This window comes from Oncorhynchus masou, chromosome 11, assembly GCF_036934945.1.
Source record: "Oncorhynchus masou masou isolate Uvic2021 chromosome 11, UVic_Omas_1.1, whole genome shotgun sequence".
Taxonomy (NCBI): Eukaryota; Metazoa; Chordata; class Actinopteri; order Salmoniformes; family Salmonidae; genus Oncorhynchus; species Oncorhynchus masou.
The window spans coordinates 10,593,788-10,609,314 of record NC_088222.1 but is presented as its reverse complement, the minus strand read 5'-3'; the positions used below and the strand labels follow the sequence as shown (position 1 = coordinate 10,609,314).

The 15,527-nt window shown below is 44.7% G+C and overlaps 1 protein-coding gene across 3 annotated transcripts in view; it reads left to right on the top strand.

The window, feature by feature from the left end:
* Window positions 1-2,438: 2,438 nt before the first annotated feature.
* Window positions 2,439-15,527, top strand: part of nedd4l (NEDD4 like E3 ubiquitin protein ligase) — a 122,617-nt gene continuing 109,528 nt past the window's right edge. For all 3 annotated transcript variants that reach the window (XM_064977361.1, XM_064977357.1, XM_064977356.1), the window contains exons 1-2: window positions 2,439-2,953; window positions 11,945-12,018. In XM_064977361.1, the coding sequence (XP_064833433.1) occupies window positions 2,909-2,953; window positions 11,945-12,018 (119 nt within the window). In that variant the 5' untranslated portion in view covers window positions 2,439-2,908. The remainder of the gene's footprint in view (window positions 2,954-11,944; window positions 12,019-15,527) is intronic.

Genomic DNA, 15,527 nt, shown 5'->3' with positions numbered 1-15,527 from the left:
TGTAATAATACAATGTTTTCTGGGAACCTTTTTGCAACATCAGGCAAATGTTTTTATTTTTACAAACATTGTATAGTCATCAGCACAACTGGATAGTTGTTTGTGTTATTAGAACTTTTGGGGCAACCTAATTAATTGTTCTGGGAATGTTCACAGTACCAATTTAGGTTTGCTGGGTAGGTACACACAGTTCACTTCAGTCAACTGGGTCCCAGAGGGGTTTGTACAGACAGGAGTACACACACACACACACACACACACACACACACACACACACACACACACACACACACACACACACACACACACACACACACACACACACACACACACACACACACACACACACACACACACACACACACACACACACACACACACACACACACAGGCTCTCATTCCCATTTCTCCTGCTGGAGGAATGCTATGCAATGTGCATCCTCTCTGATCCCTCTAATCCCTGTGAGATTGAGCTCTATGCCTCTGCATCAGTAGCATGCCAAGGCAAGGCCACTCCAGCTGTTTGCTGTTTCACACTGGTTATGTCCCAAATGGCATCATATTCCCTATATAGTGCACTACATTTGACCAGTGCCCATAGGGCAGTATGTTGGGAACAGGTTGCCATTAGAGACGCAGTCCATCCCTCTTTAGTGTGGTCCACTTGGACACTTAGCTCCTCTCCCTTTGAGAACACTGAGATGGGTGAGGAAACGAGCCATTACCCAGAAGCAACGGGATCGGCTGCATGCTTCGTGGGGCAGATGTGATGTAGAGCTCCACACCAACCAAGGACATAGAGATTATGACGGCTGGTTGATATGCCTGGTTAACCTTTTCTACTGACCATTCTCCTCTGCAATAATACTCTAAGAATACCCTGATGATTCAGAATTTCCCTCCATTCTATTCAATGCTATTCTGTCATCAACTAGTTATGTATGTCTTTAATTCCAAACTGGAAGCCTCCAACTCTGTATGTCCCTTAGCCAATGGGTAAGAGCTGCATATGTCTGTCCATAAAGACTAGACCTCTGGGATCTGAAAACAACGCCTTATAGGCAGATCATATAGAGATCACATATAATAATCTTCATATCTTGACTGTATTTTCTGGGTTTATGGCAGCTCTTAAAGATATCATGGTAGGAGAGAAGAGAATACACACCGTAAACTAAACGAGCAGCTCATAAAATCATACAGTACATTTCCTGTCAGATGGCATTTGGTTGTTTGGGGAGATCTGGGAAATCTCTTTACCCCTCCCGATCCAACCTCTACTTAGAAGCAATAACATTATATAATAGCCCCATCTGGTCCACAGATTGATTTAAAATACTCATTGTGTGTCATGTTATATCCCTTTGCAAATGATGGGTACAGTAAATATTAAACAGGCTACACATACAAATGGGTTTTCCCAAGGCCGATCTCACTCATCTGGATATGCAGATTACAGATGGGTAACTACTAAATTATGAGCGGTTTCACCTTGAGGTGTATGAGAGTGAAGCAGATTAGTGTGTTGTGTGAGTTCACCCAGTATTAAGGTGCATTCACGTGGATGGCTAGTCATTCAGAGGTTATGAACGGTGCAGTTGCCATCCTGCCAGCTCATTCACTCACTGAAACAATGGTAGTTTACATACACATGATTATGTACAGTTCCTAATGCTCTCTTGCAATGACTGTTGTGTCCGTGTCTTCAGTGCTATGTGTGAGTTGCTGAGACAGCAGGGGCTGTGATGCTTTGAGGACATCTAGTGGTATTGCAGTGATAGTGGCAAATTGAGATTCAAGTGACCACTTTATGAAAAAAGGTCTCAAACAAATGTAAATGACAGTTTTATCAACACAAATCTAGCTCTAATCTTACTGTTCAAACCACATTTAAAGTCAGAATAAAACCTGGCTTGTCTGCAAATACATATTATACTGCTTGACCTTGGAGAGAAAATGGCCAAAGGATTACTATAAACATAATAATTTCTTAGATTAGGATACCGTTTTTTAATATAATGGATTAGTTTGAGCCATACAGTTGATTGGAAAATACAACAGGAATAGAATCAAATAGAAAAGCTAAACTACATTCTATTACCAATTTTCTTAGAACCAGAAATGCATCCTCTGCCTTACACACACATGCACGCACGCACAACATCCCTGGAGAAAGTGTCAGGGGTTAAGTGTCTTGCTCAAGAGCACAACAGCTGTGGATGGTACCTGCGATTAGTGACCAACAGCCAGCCCTTTGTCGCTGGTCCTACATTTCAATAGTATTTCTGATGATGCAGATACAGCTACAGTAGCCCAAACCAGACACAAAAGAAAATCTGTCTTCTGCATCCACATATAGTGAATGTCTAGCTGCCTGGTATGCGCCAAAATCTAACCTCAAGGTGGCGCTATATGAAAGCAAAACTGCTCAGTCTGGCAAAGCAACGTTTCAGGAACCTGCACAACCTGAAACAATAAGACCGTTTTAAGACGCCCTAGCACCTTTTTTTTATTGGCCAGTTTGCTTTTTCAGTAGTTCTATAACCCGCGTGGTTGGCTTAATTTGTCTTTACTCACGCGAAGTCAGCTGTCACCAACGTTTTTGGACAAAACCGAAGGATACTAGCTTTGAGTTGAACTGGAAGAAGCAACTGGAGTCTCTGAATTCTCAGCCAAAACCGAAATAAATGTAATGTTAGTGCCCCTTTTCTACATTTATTATTTTTGACCAAACATAACACCACACTGGAGAGGATTACAACAAAAAAACGGCATTATTTGGTTGTGCCAATGAAGGATTCGCTCTATCAACAGAGGAACACACACATTCATTGAGGAGGGGACACTTTGCTATATTGTTCAGGCTAGCCAGCTAGCTGTGTGTTTTTGTGTTAGCTCCTCAGGCTATATGGCTACGAATTTTGAACCCATACATGGCCTCTCCGAAGATGAAGTAAGTGAATATCTCATATCTCGATGTGTATGTAGTGATTTAGTAAGATATCTGTATGGCGAACTAACGATGTCCAAGCTAGCAAGCTAACTAGCTAACGTTACAATGTGTCGTTCCGCTCCAAAGGGAATGTTAGCCATCTTTAGGAGCTAGTGGAGGCCAGTTGCTCAGCTGTTATGATAGCTAGCTAGCTAGCTAGCTAGTTTCCTCGACAATACTTATTCCAATTTGAGGTATGTACGTAACGTTAGATGTATAAGATGAACTAGATAAAGATACAAAAACCATTTGAGTAGCCCTGCACTGTGCGAACGTTACGCTTTCTTACTCAATCAAAATTCTTCCCATACAGAAACACATACAGTCACTGTACATGGGTTTTTAAGTTGCAGCCGACGGTTAAACATAATTTGACGAAGATAAACATTAGCTAGCTAGTTATGGCAATTTGTTTTTTTTTTTTACTACAAGCTAGTTAACGTTAGTGACAATCAGTACTGTTAGCTACAATGTCAGTCAATCAGTGTAACTTCTAATTTGAAATCCAATTTAAAAATAAATAAAAAACCATCTGAACTCTAACCTTATAAATATGTGTATCAATTTAATGTCTTTATTTCTCGCTCATATGAAAGATTAAGGTCCTTATGCTTCCAAAACCGTACCGCAAGCGATGCATGTTAAGACCGAGCTCTTGACAAAGCTCTGTACAGAAGACGCCTTCGTCCAATGACTCTCATGTGTGATGTAATGGAATTGAGTCATGATTTAAGGGCTGAATCTGAATGTCTTCAATGACCATTATAAAGGACATTATGTTGACCATTATTTGTTTGACAAGTGATTTCACTCCCAAGTAGATTCCAATGGCAGTAACTTAACACGTCTTGTGTGTGTGTAACCTAGGATACATGCCCTTGATTTCCACATGACACTCTCATGAAGTTGGACACCAATTAAACATTGAGGATGTAGTTAAAATTATCTGGCCTCATACTGTAATTAAAATACCTCTGCACTAAATGGTTTCCAGAGGCAGCACGTTTGGGACGACCCAGTTTTAAACCACTAAAACAGCAACTCTTTGTTTCAATCTGCCTACTATTCTCGTAACATTCCTTTGGAGATGAAGAGCAGAGGACGTGTGGGTTCCTTCACTGCCTTTCCCTGTGTAAGCAATACCAATGTTGTGGGCGAATACTTTCTCTATGCTTGAAAGTTTAGTGTTTATGGCTTATAGGCATCTCATTAATAATATTCTATGCACAATAAGGCTATAGGTCGCAGTTGCTGCTAATAATGTAATTCATTATTTGTGCGCATCGGAACAGTAAGTGGTGTGACTGACTGTGTCAGAATTCAGAACCCTGGTACCAGGGAGACTCTTAAGTATTCGGAGTCATGACAGTCTTCAGGAAAAGGTGGGCATAATTATTCATTCTTCACATAGGGCTACTTGGAACAGCTGGGCAAGCCGCCTGGGCTGTTACAAGCTTATTGTCCCCCACATTCCCATTCCCACCCCCACCCATTGCGAGCACTTATCATAATTAGTGACATGGTTTGTTTTCAGCTATTATGTATACGACGGTGTAAACATTAGCTCAGAGAGTGTCATTGATTTTGTTTAGCCGTTAGGCATCGCAACTTGCATTGTAGTTAAAAAAACAACCTGAGACAGCAAAGTGTATGGGAGACGGCTGGCTGGCAGGCAGGCTGGCTGGGGTGGTAGGAAGGTTGGCAGGCGGGCTGGCTGGGGTGGTAGGAAGGTTGGCAGGCGGGCTGGCTGGGGTGGTAGGCTGGGGTGGTAGGCTGGGATGGCAGGCAGGCTGGCTGGGGTGGTAGGAAGGTTGGCAGGCAGGCTGGCTGGGGTGGTAGGCTGGGATGGCAGGCAGGCTGGCTAGGGTGGTAGGCTGGGATGGCAGGCAGGCTGGCTAGGGTGGTAGGCTGGGATGGCAGGCAGGCTGGCTAGGGTGGTAGGCTGGGATGGCAGGCAGGCTGGCTGGGGTGGTAGGAAGGTTGGCAGGCAGGCTGGCTGGGGTGGTAGGCTGGGATGGCAGGCAGGCTGGCTAGGGTGGTAGGCTGGGATGGCAGGCAGGCTGGCTGGGATGGCAGGCAGGCTGGCTAGGGTGGTAGGCTGGGATGGCAGGCAGGCTGGCTGGGGTGGTAGGAAGGTTGGCAGGCAGGCTGGCTGGGGTGGTAGGCTGGGATGGCAGGCAGGCTGGCTGGGATGGTAGGCTGGGATGGCAGGCAGGCTGGCTGGGGTGGTAGGCTGGGATGGCAGGCAGGCTGGCTGGGGTGGTAGGCTGGGATGGCAGGCAGGCTGGCTGGGGTGGCAGGCTGGGATGGCAGGCAGGCTGGCTGGGGTGGTAGGCAGGTTGGCTGGGATGGCAGGCAGGCTGGCTGGGGTGGTAGGCAGGTTGGCTGGGATGGCAAGCAGGCTGGCTGGGGTGGCAGGCTGGGATGGCAGGCAGGCTGGCTGGGGTGGCAGGCTGGGATGGCAGGCAGGCTGGCTGGGGTGGTAGGCAGGTTGGCTGGGATGGCAGGCAGGCTGGCTGGGGTGGTAGGCAGGTTGGCTGGGATGGCAGGCAGGCTGGCTGGGGTGGCAGGCTGGGATGGCAGGCAGGCTGGCTGGGGTGGTAGGCAGGTTGGCTGGGATGGCAGGCAGGCTGGCTGGGGTGGTAGGCAGGTTGGCTGGGATGGCAAGCAGGCTGGCTGGGGTGGCTCCCTTCCTTCCTTCCTTTCTGAAGAGGCTCATGCTACAGAGCTGGGAGGTGATTTTGGTTTTTCACTTCCAAAATCGCTACAGAAAAGGATTCGGGTGGACTAGAAACACAGTTGTGCATGAGGCCTATTTGTTTATCAAATGAAGTTACATTTACCTGTAGTTAAAAAATAAAATAAAAACTCTAACCAGGTAAGTTAATAGAGAATGAGAACATTAATGTTGAACGACAACTTGAGTAGGTAATCTAATGGTTGACATAGCTAATGTAATGAATGATTGTATTAAACCAGGCTAGTCATTTTGAAAGGTGAGGATGAAAATTGGGCCAGGACACAGTGTTGACTAGGCCTAACTCTTACAACAACAGAAATAGTTCCTGTCCCGGGGCATTTAGGTACTCCTAGAATAGAGGGAGAAGCCCTCCAGCCCTGACACTACTCCAACAATAAACTAACATCACCTGATCAACGTCAGCAAGGCAAAGGAGCTGATCGTGGACTACAGGAAATGGAGGGGCAGGCACACCCCCGTCGACATCGATGGGGCTGTAGTGGAGCGGGTCGACACAACCTAAGGAATTAACATGGTCCCCACACACAACTGTGGGGCATGACAGCGCCTCTTCCTCAGGGGGCTGAAAAGATGTGGCATGGACCCTCAGATCCTCAAAGTTATACAGCTGCACCATCGAGAGCATCTTGACTGGCTGCATCACGGTTTGGTACAGCAACTGAAAGGCACCCGACAACAAGGCGCTACAGAGGTTGGCGATTACGGCCCAGTACATCACTGCTTCAGCACTTGGCGGTCCCTTTCTGTGAGCTTGTGTTGCCTACCACTTCGCAGCTGAGCCGTTGTTGCTCCTAGACATTCCCACTTCTAAATAACAGCATTTACAGTTGACTAGGGCAGAAATTTAACAAGCTGACTTGTTGGAAAGGTGGCATCCTATGATGTTGCCACGTTGAAAGTCACTGAGCTCTTCAATAAGTCCATTCTACTGACAATGTTTGTCTTTGGAGATTGCATGGCTGTGTGCTCGATTTTATACACCTGTCAGCAACGAGTGTGGCTGAAATAGCCGAATCCACTAATTTGAAGGGTGACCACATACTTTTGTGTATGTGTGTGTAGCTACCTCAATTACCTCGTACCCCAGCTCATGTACCAAGTCTGTGTACTCCCTGTATATAGCCATGTTATTACCTTGTAACCCAACACACAGATTCAGCACTGCTTCTCCCTGTATATAGCCATTTTATTGCCTCGTACCCCAGCACGTAGACTCAGTACTGGCACTTCCTGTATATAGCCATGTTATTTTCTACTTCCTGTATATTTAATAAAAATAAATAAAAATATTGTACTTTAAAAAAATTTACCTAGGCAAGTCCGTTAAGAACAAATTCTTATTTATGACTGCCTACCCTGGCCAAACCCTAACCCGGATGACGCTGCCGGATGTGATACAGCCTGGATTTGAACCAGGGATTGTAGTGACGCCTCTTGTGCTGAGATGCAGGGCCTTCGACTGCTGCGCCATGTTATTTTCTGCGTCCTGTATATAGCCTTGTTATTTTCTACATCCTGTACAGTGGGGCAAAAAAGTATTTAGTCAGCCACCAATTGTGCAAGTTCTCCCACTTAAAAAGATGAGAGGCCTGTAATTTTCATCATAGGTACACTCCAACTATGACAGACAAAATGAGGAAAAAAATTCCAGAAAATCACATTGTAGGATTTTTAATGAATTTATTTGCACGTGACAATACCAGTGGGCACACTCGCTATATAACGCAACATTATTTTTGTGAACGAATCATCAGTAGTGTTGAAAATGTAAACCATTTTAACTCCCATGTACCAAATAACTTTTTTTTAAAATTCTGTGCTTGGGAATTGAGCTGCAAAAGGTGTTTTTATGTGCGCTATGTCACCACGCACAGCCTTTTATCTGCAAAGGTGGTAATATGGGCGTATTGTTTTTATGCAGACGTTTGAATATTCATATTAAAATCTGTCGCCAATTGGATGGAAACCTAGCTATTACCTAATTGACATATTCCATTGAATGTCATTAATCAGTATCTAATATGGGGTGAAGTTAGGCTACCCTGCTACCAATTTCTCATCATAAACAAGTTTTCTCTGTTCTGGGATTGTAGAGGGAGTCTCTTACAACTGAAGTAGCCTGCAGATTTCACACAACTTCCCTCAAAGGTATTCTTAGAGAGCATCCTGTCAGAGTCACGGGAGATGGCATAGCTTCTGAACTTGGAAAATTCCTAAATTCCCTCTGGAAGCCAACCACAGTTATTTAAGTAATGCTTTAAAGAAGCCGTGGCCAGTCTTTCACCAGTGAACTTCTTGACACAATGCTCGCTTAACCCGGAAGTAAGCTGCACCAATGTGTCGGTGGAAACACTGTACGCTTGGCGATTGTGTCAGAGTGCATTGCGCCCGGTCCGCCACACAAGTCGCTAGAGCGCAATGAGACGAGGACAAGCAGGCCGGCCAAGCCCTCCCCTAACACGGACGACACTGGGCCAATTGTGCGCCGTTTAATGGACGTCCCGTTCGTGGCCGGCTGTGACACAGCCTGGGATCAAACCAGGATCTGTAGTGACGATGCAGTGCCTTAGACCGCTGCGCCACTCGGGAGGCGTGTACACTTAAAACATTTTTTTGTGTGTGTATATATATGTTACACACACACACACTACCGTTCAAATGTTTGGGGTCACTTAGAAATGTTCTTGTTTTTGAAAGAAAATAACACAATGTATCAGAAATACAGTGTAGACATTGTTAATGTTTATTGTAGCTGGAAATTGCTTTTTTAATTAGCAAAAAAATTGAATATCTACATTGGTGTACAGAGGCCCATTATCAGCAACCATCACTCCTGTGGTCCAATGGAACATTGTGTTAGCTAATCCATGTTTATCGTTAAAAGGCAAATTGATCATTAGAAAACCCTTTTGCAATTATGTTAGCCCAGCTGAAAACTGTTGTCCTGATTAAAGAAGCAATAAAACTGGCCTTCTTTAGACTAGTTGAGTATCTGGCGCATCAACATTTGTGGGTTTGATTACAGGCTCAAAATGGCCAGAATCAAAGACCGTTTCTAATGAAACTCATCAGTCTGTTCTTGCTCTGAGAAATGAAGGCTATCCCATGTGAGAAATTGCCAAGAAACTGAAGATCTCGTACAAAGCTGTGTACTATTCCCTTCACAGAACAGCGCAAACTGGCTCTAACCAGAATAGAAAGAGTGGGAAGCCTATGTGCACAACTGAGCAAGAGGACAAGTACATTAGTGTCTAGTTTGAGAAACAGACACCTCACAAATCCTCAACTGGCAGCTTCATTAATTAGTACCCGCAAAACACGAGTCTCAACGTCAACAGTGAAGAGGCAACTCCGGGATGCTGGTCTTCTAGGCAGAGTTCCTCTGTCCAGTGTCTGTGTTATTTTGCCCACCTTAATCTTTTTTTTTTTGTTATTCGCCAGTCTGAGATGACTTTTTCTTTGCAACTCTGCCTAGAAGGCCAGCATCCTGGAGTCGCCTGTTGACGTGTTTTGCGCGTACTATTTAATGAAGCTGCCAGTAGAGGACTTGTGTGGCGTATATTTTTCAAACTAGACACTCTAATGTACTTTTGCACCGGGGCCTGCCTCCCACTCTTTCTATTCTGGTTAGAGCCAGTTCGCGCTGTTCTGTTATTCTTATTGTGTTACTTTTTATTGTTATTAATTTAGTCTACTTGGTAAATATTTCCTTCTTGAACTGCATTTTTGGTTAATGGCTTGTAAGTAAGCATTCCATGGTAAAGTTTACACTTGTTGTATTTGGCGCAGGTGACAAAGTTTGATTTGATATAAATATAAAACAAAAATGTACCCCCTTTTTCTCCCCAGTTTTGTGATTACAATTTTGTTTAAACTTTTGCCTTCAGAACAGCCTCAATTGGTTGGATCATGGACTCTACAAGGTGTAGAGCATTCCACAGAGATGCTGGCCCATGTTGACTGCAGTGCTTCGCACAGTTGTCAACTTGACTGGATGTCCTTTGGGTGGTGGAACATTCAAGATACACATGAAACTGCTGTGCATGAAAAACCCAGCAGCATTGCAGTTATTAACACAAACCCCTACGCCTGGCACCTACTACAATACCCTGTTCAAAAGCACTTAAATATTTTTTGTCTTGCCCATTTACCCTCTGAATGGCATAAATACACAATCCATGTCTCAAGGCTTAAAAATCCTGATTTTTAACCTGTCTCCTCCCCTTCATCTACACTGGTTGAAGTGGATTTAACTGGTGACATCAATAAGGGATCATAGCTTTCATCTGGATTCACTTGGTCAGTCTTTCATGGAAAGAGCAGGTGTTCTTAATATTTTGTATACTCAGTGTATAATTTTTTTCTGCACTCAGATATTTCTCGGTTTGATACTGCTCATTCTGATATGTCTTAATTTTTGTATAAACTTTTGGATGACGTGTGTATTGTTATTGTAATGCTAGATTTTGCTGCTCTGTTGTAGCTAGAAACATAAGCATTTCGCTGCACCTGCGATAACATTTGCAAAACTGTTTACTCCACCAATAAACTTTGAATTAAGGCTCATAGGCAAGAATTTCACCAAGACACCCGATCATGTTCAGTTTGAAAGCTCGTTGTAACACTACCTACCCCTATTATGAGGAGGAGAGAGGCCTAGATTGGACAGGGACTGTGTCATGTGTCCTTCACCGGTAAGGCAACTTTAGACGACACGCATGAATGAAGGTACGTGGGAAAGGTTGCTCAAAGTAGTTTACTGTACCACACCTTACTACAGGTAATGTTGACCTGGTTGGCAGCTCGTATGCCTTTGTTCGTGACTGGCACTGTTGGCTCGGCTGATTGGAGAACTCACTCTGCTTAAACACAGTGGGAAAAAATACTAGCCTGTCAGTCGAATAGGGGAAGAGCACGTTCGGAGTAGAGAACTCCTTCAAGACTGTTGGAAAAGCATTCCAGGTGAAGCTGGTTGAGAGAATGCCAAGAGGATGCGAAACTGTCATCAAGGCAAAGGATGGCTACTTTGAAGAATCTCATCTCAAATATATTTTGATTTGAACACTTTTGGTTACTACATGATTCCAAATGTGTTAATTCATAGTTTTGATGACTTCACTATTTTACAATTAAAAAAATAAAGAAAAACCCTTGAATGAGTAGGTGTCCAAACCTTTGACTGATACTGGTCAAAGGGTAGGCTAATGGGCTATTCCTGATAATCCCAGTCAGTCTTCAGTGAGAGTGAAGAGCAAGTAGGGCTGAGAATGGCCATGGACCTCACCATACTATATTATCACAATACTTAGGTGCTGATACGATATGTATTGCGATTCTCAAGATTTTACACTGTGTACAAAGCCATTAAGGACACCTGCTCTTTACATAACATCGGTCAGGTGAAAGCTATGATCCCTCCACTTGTTAAATCCACTTCAATCAGTGTAGATGAAGGGGAGGAGACCGGTTAAAGAATGATTTTTAAGCCTTGAGACAATTGAGACATGGATTGTGTATGTGTGCCATTCAGAGTGAATGGGCAGGACAACAGATTTAAGTGCCTTTGAACGGGGTAGGGTGCCAGGCACACCAGTTTGAGCGTGTCAAGAACTGCAATGCTGCCGGGTTTTTCACGCTCAATGGTTTCCCGTGTGTATCTAGAATGGTCCATCACCCAAAGGATATCCAGCCAACTTGACACAACTGTCGGAAGCATTGGAGTCAACATGGGCTAGCATCCCTGTGGAACGCTTTCAACACCTTGTATAGTCCATGCCCTGACAAATTGAGGCAGTTCAACTCAATCTTAGGAAGGTGAAGGTGTTCTTAATGTTTTGTACACTAGGTGAATATGTATTGTGATTCGATGTTCCAAACATATTGCTCTCTATATGTCTGCTGCAAGAAAGACGAGACAGCATGGAGAAAAATTAGTTTTGATCAGTCAGGGAAATAAAAGCGCCGACGACATGTTTACTCACCATAAAGAAAAAAGCAGATGGATAACAAGCTATAGGATGAAAAATACAGCCACAGCTACAGTTATTAACACTACTTTGTCTTTTAGAAGTAGGCCTATTGGCCAAGGCAGACTGAGGCCGCCAACAATGTTATCCATTCAAATCATTTCAACTGTTGTGTGATAAAATGTTTTTATTATAAAATGTTTGTTTTTCATTTTTCTTTTGCAGAATGAAACCAGAGTTCTCCGTGTCAAGGTTGTGGCAGGCATTGATCTGGCAAAGAAAGACATTATCGGAGCCAGGTGAGCATGACCTAGGCTGTGTTTCTGTATGTTTGGCTACCACTGCTGCCCTTTTTGAATTCTCTAGAACATTCCAAAGACATTGCACCAACCTAGACTAGTAAACCTTGAGCCAAACCTAGATTAGTAAAACCTTGAGCCAAATGTTCTCAATGATTACTAAAATGACTTTACTTCCAAGTCTGATCCATAAGTTAAGAGAAAATGAGGTATTGTCATATCCATTTTACCCATGAATTTCTACCAAGGTTTTCTTTTGAGAAATTGTGCGTGAGCTTTGTCCCCCTCCCCCTTTTTGAAAATGTTTTAAATAAAAGCTTAACAATTTTAAATGTGCTTTTATTTTGACAAGATTTAAAAGGTTAATAATTTAAACAGAGGGCCTATTTTCTTTGTGCTAAATGCAGGCAAGGATCAAAGGAGTTGCTTAAAAGCAGTTCTCACTGTGTAATTGTGGCAATATAGAAAACCATCCTGTGAAGACACATGGATAGATAACTAACCTGCGTATCTGTTGCTTCATGCTCCATTGTGTAAGATGTGTGTGTTGTTTCTAATGAATTCCAATGTCCTCCTGACCAATGCAAAAGAAAACAACACAATCACTCATTAGCTTTCTGAAGCGCACCCTCCCTTTTTTAAAGTTAAACATTTTCTACTCTACTCTATTGTTTGTGTTCTGTGGAGTGCAGCAAGGCCTTCTAGTGAGTTATGTCCCAAATGGCTCCCTATTCGTGCACCACAATAGTAGTGCACCACAATAGTAGTGCACTTTAATATAGGGAATAGGCTTCCATCTGGGACGCACGGGTAACTCTGCTTGTTCATTTGTTGGTGGATTACACGCGCTGGTATGCAGAGGCATTCACGAAGAGCCAAGGTCCTATAATGGCTGTAGTTGGAGGGGTAGATACGTTTCTATATTTTTGTTCAGTATTAACTAGGCAAGTCAGTTATGCTACAGATCTACATACAGCCCCTCTCCCCAGGCTCTGGTACAGACCTACATACAGCCCCTCTCCCCAGGCTCTGGTACAGACCTACATACAGCCCCTCTCCCCAGGCTCTGGTACAGACCTACATACAGCCCCTCTCCCCAGGCTCTGCTACAGATCTACATACAGCCCCTCTCCCCAGGCTCTGCTACAGATCTACATACAGCCCCTCTCCCCAGGCTCTGGTACAGACCTACATACAGCCCCTCTCCCCAGGCTCTGGTACAGACCTACATACAGCCCCTCTCCCCAGGCTCTGGTACAGACCTACATACAGCCCCTCTCCCCAGGCTCTGCTACAGACCTACATACAGCCCCTCTCCCCAGGCTCTGCTACAGACCTACATACAGCCCCTCTCCCCAGGCTCTGCTACAGACCTACATACAGCCCCTCTCCCCAGGCTCTGGTACAGACCTACATACAGCCCCTCTCCCCAGGCTCTGGTACAGACCTACATACAGCCCCTCTCCCCAGGCTCTGGTACAGACCTACATACAGCCCCTCTCCCCAGGCTCTGGTACAGACCTACATACAGCCCCTCTCCCCAGGCTCTGCTACAGACCTACATACAACCCCTCTCCCCAGGCTCTGGTACAGACCTACATACAGCCCCTCTCCCCAGGCTCTGCTACAGACCTACATACAGCCCCTCTCCCCAGGCTCTGGTACAGACCTACATACAGCCCCTCTCCCCAGGCTCTGCGGTAGCAGAGAGAACAGTCTATGACTTGGATGACTGGAGTCTTTGACCATGTTTTGGACTTCCTCTGACACCGCCTAGTATATAGATCCTGGGCTCTGCTACAGACCTGCTACAGACCTACATACAGCCCCTCTCCCCAGGCTCTGCTACAGACCTACATACAGCCCCTCTCCCCAGGCTCTGGTACAGACCTACATACAGCCCCTCTCCCCAGGCTCTGGTACAGACCTACATACAGCCCCTCTCCCCAGGCTCTGCTACAGACCTACATCAAATGAAAATCAAATCGCATTTTATTTGTCACTTGCGCCGAATACAACCTTAAAAAAATATATATATAAAATCAAAAAGTAACACAAGAAAATGACATAACAATAACGAGATTATATACAGGGGGTACCAGTACCGAGTCAATGTGCGGGGTTACAGGTTAGTCGAGGTAATTTGTAAAGTGACTATGCATAGATAAAAAAACAGCGAGGAGCAGCAGTGTAGAAATGAAGGGGGGGTCAATGTAAATAGTCTCTGTGCCATTTGATTAGTTGTTCAGCAGTCTTATTGCTTGGGGATAGAAGCTGTCAAGCAGTCTTTTGGACCTAGACTTGGCGCTCCGGTACCGCTTGCCGTGCGGTAGCAGAGAGAACAGTCTATGGCTTGGGTGACTGGAGTCTTTGACCATGTTTTGGACTTCCTCTGACACCGCCTAGTATATAGGTCCTGGATATCAGGAAGCTTGGCCCCAGTGATGTACTGGGCCGTACGCACTACCCTCGGTCAGATACATATAGCCCAGGTTACTCCTCTGGTTTGGATCTTTTTGGCCTAACCTATTCTATTTCTCCAATATCTTTATCCCTTCCTCTCAGAATTACTTCCCCCGTGAAACAGCTGGAAAGGAACGAAGTTCTCACTAGACCAGAGATTACACATTAGTGTTACCAGAATGGTTATCTAGTCAAATCAAACTGTATTTGCCACATGCACCGAATACAATAAGTGTATACTTCACCGTGAAATGCATACTTACAAGCCCTTAACCAACAGTGCAGTTCAAGAAGAAGAAAATATTTACCAAGTAGACTATAATAAAAAGTAACAAAATAAGAAAAACAAATAATGAGGCTATATCAGTGTGCAGGGGTACAGGCTAGTTGAGGTAATCTGTACATGTAGGTGGGGGCGAAGTGACTATGCATAGGTAACAAACAAACAGCGAGTAGCAGCAGTGTACAAGAGGGGGGGGGGGTGTCAATGTAAATTGTCCTGTGGTGATTTTATGAATTGTTCTGCAGTCCAATGGCTTGGGGGTAGAAGCTGTTGAGGAGCCTTTTGGTCCTAGACTTGGCGCTCCGGTACCGCTTGCCGTGCGCTAGCAGAGAAAAGCCTATAACTTGGATGACTGGAGTCTCTTTTATGGGCTTTCCTCTGACACCACCTATTCTATAGGTCCTGGATGGCAGTAAGCTTGGCCTCAGTGATGTACTGGGCCATTCGCACTACCCTCTGTAGCGCCATGCCGAGCAGTTGTCATACCAGGCGGTGATGCAACCGGTCACGATGCTCTCCATGGTGTAGCTGTAGAACCTTTTTGAGGATGTGAATTTGAGTGGGTCTAGGGTCAAAGCACTTCATGGCTACCGACATGAGTTCCATGGGCTGTAATTATTTAGGCAGGTCACCTTCGCTTTCTTGGGCACAGGGACTATGGTGGGCTGCTTGAAACATGTAGATATTTCAGACTCAGTCAGGGAGAGGTTGAAAATGTCGGTGAAGACACTTGCCAGTTGGTCTGCGCATGCTTTGAGTACAC